Below are 10,080 nucleotides of genomic sequence, written 5' to 3'. Positions count from 1 at the left end.
ACACACACATTTAGAACAAAAAAAGATAAAAAAAAATTACACAAAACTTTCAGGACGTCGACACTTACTGTATGCACCTTTTTCACAATTTTCCCTTAGGTGTAATTCACATGCACACCTACACAAATAGATTTTTTAAATGCCAGAATAATTTTTAATATTAACGTATTTAATAAAAGCAATTTTTTCAGATTTATTTGCTTAGATGTAATTTGGTTCTCAGGATGAGCTAAATACATGACCCTATAAACACACTTGTTTACACACACACGCGCGTGTTTACAACAAAAAGTAAATAACAGAACACACTTTTGCTATGCAAGCGCCCTTATGACGTCATTTTTTTTTTTACATTTTTCTTTGGGTGTTATTTGGTCCCCACGACAAGTTAAATACACCCCCCCCCCCCAAACACGCACACATAAAAAGTACTAAAGTAGTTGCCCACTTGAACGTGGTTTGCTTATGCCCGAGGACGCCCGGTGTCCTCTGCCTCGACACGGCCGCTCAGCTGCCCATCTCCCCCCGTTCTGTTTTGCTCGCTGCCCGGGGTCATGTCCACTCTTTTAGGCCTCCTTTACATAAACACACACACGCGGCGCAAATGGAAATTATCGAGTGGTCATTTTTGTCGGTTTATGCAGCGAATCAAGGTCATCAGTGGTGCGCAAAAAACAAAAACATAATCCCGTGAACAATGGCCTTGATTTGAAACAATATTTTACAGACATTAGGAGATCGATTCTGGCCCAGAGAATCGGCCTCCAATAATCTATTAATACGCGGTAATGGGCTGCTGAGTTGGTTGAGGTCGATACGCGAGTTATGATTATTAGCAGCATTATATGAACGAGCTCTTTGTCTGGAAATGGGGTCTACAATCAGCTCTGGATAGAGAGATTCGAAAGAGAACAGAGAACTTTGTTTTTGTTGGTATGTGATGAATATGTTAAAAAATGATTCATGATTCAGCTGTGTGAAGTGGCGTCAAATGAAGAAAATACATCAACTCAATTGGTTTATTTGTTCATGTAACACACTGTAATTTCCGAACACCCAAAATTTCTGTACTTCGCTCAATGATTTGCACATTTATTTCATAATAGCATAGTAGCATAATATTGATAACAAATTAATAACCGAACATGGAAACGAATAAGAAAAACAGCTTGTGACTAATTGTACCAGCTAATCGAAAAACGTAGTGAAAAGACTAAATTGGGTGTTTCTAATTTAAGATTTGTATTTTGAGTAAGATGTTATTCTTCCAGTTGTGTTTTTAATTCCAGATTTGAAAGTATTTTCAAAACGCAAAATAACGTCAAAATACGCGTTTATTGCTAATTACCCAAATTTCAATATTAAACGAAAATTCATTTTTTGACTAGTGACGTTTGGCAGTGACGTAAAGCAAAATGAGAAAATGGAACTGATGGTTTCATGTGGGCCTCATGGTGTACACACGTAGACGCTATACACATACACACTGTTTTTGCGGAATGGTAAATGTTGTTCTTGTAAACACGTGTAACACTTGTAAACGTGTTTGTGATTTTATTGCAATAAATTGCCTTTTTTACCTTTCACTGGCGAACGTGCTCATCACCTAAGTAAGCTAACTTGTTGCTTCAGCTGACCTGAAGTAGTTTTTTCAGAATCCCTGGGTCTCCAGAATCTCCGAAATCTATTATAGAATTAATAATAATTTTGGCTTTAATTAAAAAGTAGAATAATGCTTCGTATCAATTAGCTCTAAAAATAGTAACGAGCGCCATTATTCAATTACTGGAACCATTTTTGTGCCCCTCTTATCACCACCTGCTTACCTTGTACTGAAATTCAACTGATGACCAGTCAAAGGCCCAGATGTCGTATCTGACCAGATCTGAGGTCTTACGGCTCAAGGCAGCAGAAAATGTAACCTGCTGCGTTAGATGCGCTAGAGCGTCAGATTAGACACAGACACCTCCATTACCTTCATAACTCCATTTATTTCACAACAGAAATCAGCAGTACAATATCAAAAAGGGGTTATTCTTGCTGTACAAAGAACCACGTTCCTCAACTGGATTAAATATGGTATTTTCACATATACATCAGTAACTGAGGTTATTCGAGTTCAACCATAAAGACTGGCTTGGGGCTCAGATTCAATTCGGTTTGTTTAATAATAACAATAATGGCAATGTGGACTTGAGTCGAATGCATGATTGTCCGAGTTCAAAGACTCAATCCTCCTGAAACCAGATGCTTAAAAAGGGAGAATTGTAGGTAAACGTTTTTAAAGCAGTCAGTTGCCCAGATAGCATACACAGTCCTTGCAGTAGGCTATTGCACACACAGTTTAGAAATAAAACCGAAACGTTTCCGCTCAGTGTAAACACAGTGGACTAGTTGAATTTCATAGGCTGTACAAAAGAAGTGTGACTAGTATGGATTTCCTAAGGTGTTGTGAATGAGGTGGATGTTTTTTTAAAATTTCATAATAATAACAATAATAATGATAATAATATTATTATTAATCATAATAATAGTCCCCAGAATCACATCCACAGGTGTCAAAATCATAATTTCTGACTCAATTTGTCGTTATATTTAAACGACATTGTCCAAAAAATTGTAAAACGTTTAAACGTAAATGACAGTTGCGTTTCTTTGTTGTAAAAAAGGAAACGAAAGTTAAATTAAATGACAGTAGTGTTCCTCTGTTGAAAACATAAACAAATTAACTTAAATGACTAGCGTTTCCTTGTTGAAAAAAAATCCTCGTTTTAGAAAAATATCCTCTAGTTGTCTTCTGTTTTATGTTTGTATTTCTTTCTTTATTTTAAGCAGTCTCTGTAACGTCGTGAGTTACAAAAAAATAAAATAAAAATTATAAAAGTAGTCTGTGGAGCCCACCCCCCCATCTGCCCCCGCCTCCCTCACACCGGCCTGAGGAGGGGCACGGAGGTGACCACCGGGTGATGCGAATAGTATGCGGGGTGGGGGAACGTGAGCAGCGGCTGGCTGGCGGGCGCGCTCCCAGGCGCACTCACGCTCGCGCTTTCGGCCGCAGCCGCTGCAGCTGCAGCCGCCGCCGCCGCCGCCGCTGCGCTTTCGTGGTAGAGGATAGGTACGCGCACGATGCGCTGCGCCGCCGCGTGGCTCAGGTTGGCCGCCTCGAGCTCGGCTGCGAGCTGCCGCTTCCACTTGTTGCGCCTGTTCTGGAACCAGATCTTGACCTGCGTCTCTGTCAGGTGGAGCGAGGCGGCGAGGCCCGCGCGCTCCGAGCTGCTCAGGTAGCGCTTCACGTCGAACGTGGACTCGAGCTGGAAAACCTGGCTGCGCGAGAACACCGTGCGCGTCTTCTTCTTGCGACAGGGCTTCTTGTCGCACGCGCCGCCGTCCACGTCGCTCTTCTTCCACTCTTCCCCACCTCCTCCTGCTCCTCCCCCGCTCGCGTCCTTCTTCCCGTCCTCGGTGTCGCTCTCCTCCAGCACGATCTCGTCTCCGCTCTTGGCGTCATCGTCGTCCTCCTCTTCCTCCACGTCCTTAGCGTCCGCTTCGGCTTTCAGCACGAGCTCCGGCGAGACACGGTCGGAGGCTGGGGAACAGGCGCGCGCGCTTACTTTCTCTGCTGGGCGAAAGAAAGAAGGGGGGGGGGTGATTAGTATTACAGTTTTGACAAATAAGAGTAAACAATACAGTAACATTTATTAAACGTTGTGCGTTACTTAAAAGACCTGAATTTAAGAGCTTTGTTTTTAACGTTTTTAACGTTTGTTTTTGGAGCTAGCATACACTCTTAGCAACAGGGTTCCAGATAGCACTAAAACGGCTCTATAAATTACAGGTACTTTTTTTGGTACTATCTGGAACCAAGAAGAAAACCCAACCAAAATACAAACATCTAAACAACAGTCTTTCACCATACATCCAAAACCGCTTATAAGCACTAACGTTTTTTGACGTTGATAGGACCATTAGTTCCATATAAGAGCCCTCTTTTAAGGGTGTAGCGAAGTTTGTTGGTACATATTTTTTTATTTTACTACTTATTGCTGAGAGAGGACACACAGCCTACCAGAAACTCCATATTACGTTGCTAGCCGATATATTAAAACGATTAGCAGTTTTTGCGTTTTTTTAAATAAAACAAAAAAACGCAAAATCTGCCTAATTAAATAAAGTGTAAATATATTTTATTTTATATTATATAAATACATTTACACCAAATAAATATAGATATTGATTTATTTCAATGGCGAGAAATCCTTTTAAAGTGCGAAATCTATAATAATATTGCCTTCCCTAACATTACAGGCTATTAAAGAAGTGCTGTAGTTAGTAGGCCATAGCCTTGCATATGCACTTACACCACGTGCACTGATAGTGCCCAATAGCAATAAATCAGCGCTAGCTTAGTGTTCAGTCCTATGCTTCTACAACAGGTAACTACGAGTTGCAGCTGCTTCTGCAACTTCCCTGTAATAACCCCCTACCGCTGCCCCCCAGCAGCTTACCTTCTGTCCGGTGGAGCTGCGTTGCCGCGCTCAGCGTGTACGGGTACCACCAGGCGGACGCGCGCTCCAGGTAGGCAGGCAGCGCGAGCCTCTGGTTGTGCAGCTCGAAACGAGGGAAGCCGAACTCGTGCGAGAGCGAGAAACCGCCGTCCAGCCCGGCCTGCTTGACCGTAGCCAGCACAGGTTTGGGCTTGGCCGGCTTGCTGTCACAGTTCAGCAGGTTCTTAATGGAGAACGGGGAGTCTTTGGCCGAGGCGCGCGTCTCTGGCGTGGTCTCGGGCATGGTCGCTCCAGAGGCTTGAGAGGGGAGGGAGGGCTTCGAGCGCGCTCGCTTCTCTAACGGGCCGTCGTAACGTCTGGCAACGATAGCACACAACGCAGCACGTCCTCCTGCTGTCCAGCTAACTCTGCTCCGAAGGGCGACTCTGACCAGTTTAGAAAGCGCAGAGAGAAACAGAGCTAATCTCACAGACCATCCTCTCAAACACCGCGCGCATCGCGTCCGAACCGGCGCCGGACAAACTGGCTAATGATGAAATATAAAAAAAAAAGAGCCAGCTGAGTGCAGCAAGTGGACAGCGAGTGGGCACGCGCAGGATGGCAAATGGCATACAAGAAGAGGAACTGAGAGGAGGGAGGGTGGGAGAGAGAGAGAGAGAGAGAGAGAGAGAGAGTCAGACAGGTCCAGCCTCCCAGACATCGCGCGTTGCGTTGGCTGCTGGCTGAAGCCCCTCCACTGTTATTGGTCTTATATAGTCCAATTAGATGGCAAATGAGCGCGAGCCATTAACACAAAAGGGGTCTGGCTTAAAGGAATCCAGAAACAATCCAGAAAAAAGCCTCTCGAGCTCTGAGTTGAAGGAGAGTTGCGCTTTGAAGGCGCAGTACTGACCAAATATAAGCAGGATTAGTCGTTTTAAGGGATTGTTGAAGAGTTAATGGTTCTGTTTACTAAATTTACTAAAGGATTGTGGTTTTTTAGCAATACATATATTTATATATAAAATAATAATAAATAAAGAATTTTTTTTACGTTGAAAATAAAACCGCTTTAAAAAAGCAAGGCTGTGAATCATCGGTTACTTTTATCGCAGGTGCACTAATAATACAAATATATACAAATAAAAATATCATAGTAGAAGTTTGCTGTTGTATGAGCTGTCGATGTTATAGTATTAGAGTACATATTCAAAACACTACTGCATTGTAGAATCATTTTTAAATATTGTGTTATAGTTTTACATAGGTTTACATACGTTTACAAGATTAGTACAATAGTACACGTATAAGGATGGTAAATAAAACAGCAGTTCTGGTGTGTTATAGTAGGCTACAAGTGGAAAGTACGATAGTGAAACGCAAAACAGTACTATAATATTCATTTTATAATATTAGTATATCTTAGTACAAATATAACGACGACAAGGAAATAGAAATGAGCATTTTACTACACTAGTATTGTATTGCACTTTTCTAAGACACTACAGCAGAGAAAAGTGCTATAGAACCAGTAATATTAGTAATATTAGCAATATTAGCAATATTAGTAAATTCTAGTAGAAATATAATAAAGAACAAATTCAGTTTTGCAGTACAGTGCAAATATTCTGATGTCATAAAATACTAATGGTATTATATTATAATAATAGGCTAGACATTAGCATTTCTATACATTATTAATATTATATTAAGGTTATTAATATTACTGTATTGTAGTACAAACACCTTGATGGCGAGTGAGCATTTTCGATATTGTATTGTATTATGCCACGACAAGAATGATGGCTACAATGAGCCAGAAAATGGCAATAGTCTTATTTTGTGGTACGAATTAACGTTGTTATTACATGAGCGTTGTACAAATATATTGGTGTCAAAAAATACAATATTATTATATTACATTAGATGATTATTCATATATATTAGTATTAGTAGTACTTGTAGGCCAATTATTCATGTAAAAGTGTATATATTTTGGTTGTTTAGAAGTAGTGCTGTTTATTAATAACCTGAGTCATGTCGAAATATTTATAACCATGAAGAGTCGTATTATGGCGCGTGTAAAATAATAATACTCTTAATAATAATGATAATAATAATAATAATAATAATAATAATAGTAATAATCAACTCGGTTCCACGAAGCAGACCCTATAATTATTAACCTACTCATGCATATTAATTAGCCATATCAGGTACAGGTTATTTGTTTATTTATGATTACAGCCTATAGCCCGAAACGCCGCGTCTCGTGAGCGGTGTAGCTTTATGGTACAGACTGGTGGTAATAAAGTGTGTGTTTATCAGATAGGGGGGTTGTTGTTGTTTTTTTTTTTTTTTGGGGGGGGGGGGGTAGTGTTTGCAGTTCTGTTCGATTAAGCTGCGCGAGTGTGTTTGTTTTGACACGAGCTCGAGCTGATCACTGTGTTAATGATATGATTAACATCTCGTGTATTTGATATGACGGGTCAGTGATTGAGCGCGCGGATAGTGTCCTCTACAGGCTGTGAGCAATTACTGCAGCCACACTACACAGGCTGATAGTGCTCCTGTCACTACTCAAACATACTGTGTTTTTGGGGGCACAAGTTCTAGTGACATGCTATATTTAACATATTTAAGATGTATATGCAAATGATATGTCCAAATGTCCAAGTGTAAATGCACTCTCTCACACACACACACACATAGCTTGTCTAGTCCCTGTAGCATTGCCAATAGAATTGGACTCACTGGATAAGATCTACATGGACCTATTGGCACCATGGTGCCTAATGCCAGGTGTGGGCCCTCAGTATTGAGCTGTGGAACTGTGTTCTCTAGAATGATGGTTGGTGCTCCATCCAATACTTTTGGGATACGTTGGGGAGTCTGGAATGAGGTGGGGTGGTGATCATCCAACATTCTGACCTCACTAATGCTCTGGTCACTGAATGCCATCAATGCTCTAAAACCTAGTAGAAAGCCTCCTTCTCTGGACAGCAGAGACAGTTACTCCAACAAAAGCAGCATCAGGAATTTTTGGACTGACGTGATGGTGGTGTGGTAGTAGTGTGTGTTGCGCTGGTGGATCAGACACAGATGTGCTGCTGGAGTTTTTAAACATGGTGTCCTCTCTGTCCACTCTGTTAGACACTCCTACCTAGTTGGTCTACTTTGTACATGTAAAGTCACAGGCAGAAGCTCTCTGATCTGTTGCTGCACAGTTTGTTGATGTTGGTCATCTTCTAGTCCTTCATTAGTGGAAACAGGACGCTGCTGCCCACAGGATGCTATAGGCTGGATATTTCTGGTAGGTGGACTATTCTCAGTCCTGAACCGACGCTGAGGGTGTTTAAACACTCCAGCAGCACTGCTGTGTCTGATCCACTCATACCAGTGCAGCACACACTACTAACACACCACCACCATGTCACTCAGTGTCACTGCAGTGCAGGTAATAGCCCACCATCTAAATATTACCTGCTCTGTGGTGGTCCTGACCATTGAAGAACAGGGTGAAGAGGGGTTAACTAAGTTTATAGATATAGTATATCTTATATGGCCCACTGGTTTATGGGATGGATATGGACAGTATGGATGGGAGTGTGCAGTGTGAGATGTATGCAGGACCAGTGTCCTGCTGTAGAAGATATTCCTATTTTAATAAAGGTATGTAATAATAATAATGAGGTGTTTTTCATAATAATGAGGTGTTTTTCATTCCTGAAGTGGCTGGTATTTAAAGCAGCATTATGGTATTGGTATTTTTTGAGCCTGGGCTCCCCTTACAGTTGGGGAGTGTAATTTACTTCTACACCACCAGTGTAAATACAAACGGCAAGTTGAACTCCCCCGTGTGGACACGTTCTACATGTGCATTTGCTGACAAGCTAAGAGATGCAGAAGCATGTGGACTGAAGAGGCGGAGTAATATTGTTCTGTATTCGAACAGGTTTTACTGACTTTTTTTTGTAGAGGTTGAATGCAGACATCATCTTGATCATGGTCACGGACATAGACTAATGACATTACCCACATACAAATTTTCAAAATCTTCTGTGAAAAAGCCACAGTGGGTAAAAACATTAGGTATGGATATTTAGTGGACACTGACCAGCATAGTTAATGTGATTAGGTTTGTACAGTGGCATGCAAAATGTCCAAAATGCAATAAGTTCAAGGCGAATGGTTTTTCAACATTTTAAAGCATATTATTAATATTAGTAACACATAGACAGTTGAAAGTATGAGATCCTCAAGGTCCTTAAGTTTGAAACTGGTGCTTTGAGGAACCTTCAAGGAACATTTTTCTTCTAAAAAAATTGAATCTTGAAGGGGTTTCTCAACAGTATAAATTTAAAACCTCCAAAAGTCCCTCAAGGATCTTATGGAACAGTCATCAGAAAAAAAACCTCATCTGCATACCCACCACAGTTTTTAAAGAAGAAGAAACACTATATATACATATATATTCTACAGCCTCCATTTTCCTCCAAACATACATTTCGCTGATTGCAGCAATAATATAATACTATAGAGTAGAATTTCATGGAAAGAAAACCTCTCCAACTGTTATGAACAGTGGTTGAATTCACCATGCTTTAGGCATGTGTTGCAGCCAGTAGCACAAGGCACCTTTCACTGACTGAGGTAAAAGTGGATTCCATTAAACACCAGCAATTTCTGGAAGCAAACATCACACCATCTGTAAAAAAAGGTGAAGAGAGGATGGCTTCTACAGCTAGTACAGAAGATAGTAATGATCCTCAACCTAGACACACCTCAAAATCCATAATAGACCAGCAAAAGGGTTTGCTCTGGCCCTCAGAGTCCCTAAACCAGACCTAAACACCCAGACCTTTAAAGAGCAGTACAGCAGTATGGCCCAAGTACTAGTAATCTTGTGCAAGGAAGAATATATGCATATATCTTCAAATTTCTACCTTTTGGAGATCATCTTTTACTTACTGCAACAGATATTTTGACAAGGGCTGCCCATTTTTTTTTAAAGCCATTATATTTTGAATGGACTGCATATATTCTTTATATATGACCTAAAAGCAATGAAACACTTGAAGCAATTGAAGGCACTATTGTGTTGTAGTCCTACAGTAACAGTCCCCTCTCACATTCTCTCTCTCTCTCTCTCTCTCTCTCTCTCTCTGTCTCTCTCTGTCTCTCTCTCTCTCTGTCTCTCTCTCTCTCTCTCTCTCTCTCTCTCTGGGCCCCTACATGGGAAGATGTAATGTCCTCTGACTTGATATTATTTATTTCAAAGCGTTATAGTTATTGATTATTTCGCCAGGAAAATGACGAATGGCACGGCGGAATGACACGGTCAGCAGGTTCTATTAAAGAAATGATAGTATTTCTCATGGTTTGTTAAAAGGTCCAGTTTAGATGCTTTATAGGTTTACATCCATCACCGTGTAAGGACCCCGCCAGATGAGGAGAGGGGACGCCGCTTACTCCGAGCAGTAATTGCTCTCGTATTATATATAGATTTTTGTTTTGATATCTTGTGAGTTTCTTTCGTCTGCTCGAAATTGTGATAAAAGACACAAATATCCAGTAATACAGGAAAGCAGCAGCG

At 40.9% G+C, this 10,080-nt stretch overlaps 1 protein-coding gene across 1 annotated transcript; it reads right to left on the bottom strand.

Annotated features, from left to right (window-relative positions):
* Positions 1-2,924: 2,924 nt before the first annotated feature.
* Positions 2,925-5,215, bottom strand: hmx3a (H6 family homeobox 3a). Its single transcript, XM_072689940.1, has 2 exons — positions 4,506-5,215; positions 2,925-3,619 (listed from the first exon to the last, which is right to left on the bottom strand). The coding sequence occupies exons 1-2, from the start codon at positions 4,786-4,788 to the stop codon at positions 2,925-2,927; spliced, it is 978 nt and encodes a 325-aa protein (XP_072546041.1). The 5' UTR covers positions 4,789-5,215.
* Positions 5,216-10,080: the final 4,865 nt, after the last annotated feature.

This window comes from Salminus brasiliensis, chromosome 10 (genome assembly GCF_030463535.1).
Source record: "Salminus brasiliensis chromosome 10, fSalBra1.hap2, whole genome shotgun sequence".
In the NCBI taxonomy this organism is placed as follows: domain Eukaryota; kingdom Metazoa; phylum Chordata; class Actinopteri; order Characiformes; family Bryconidae; genus Salminus; species Salminus brasiliensis.
Note: the sequence above shows the minus strand (reverse complement) of the source record. Positions and strands in the feature narration are given on the sequence as shown.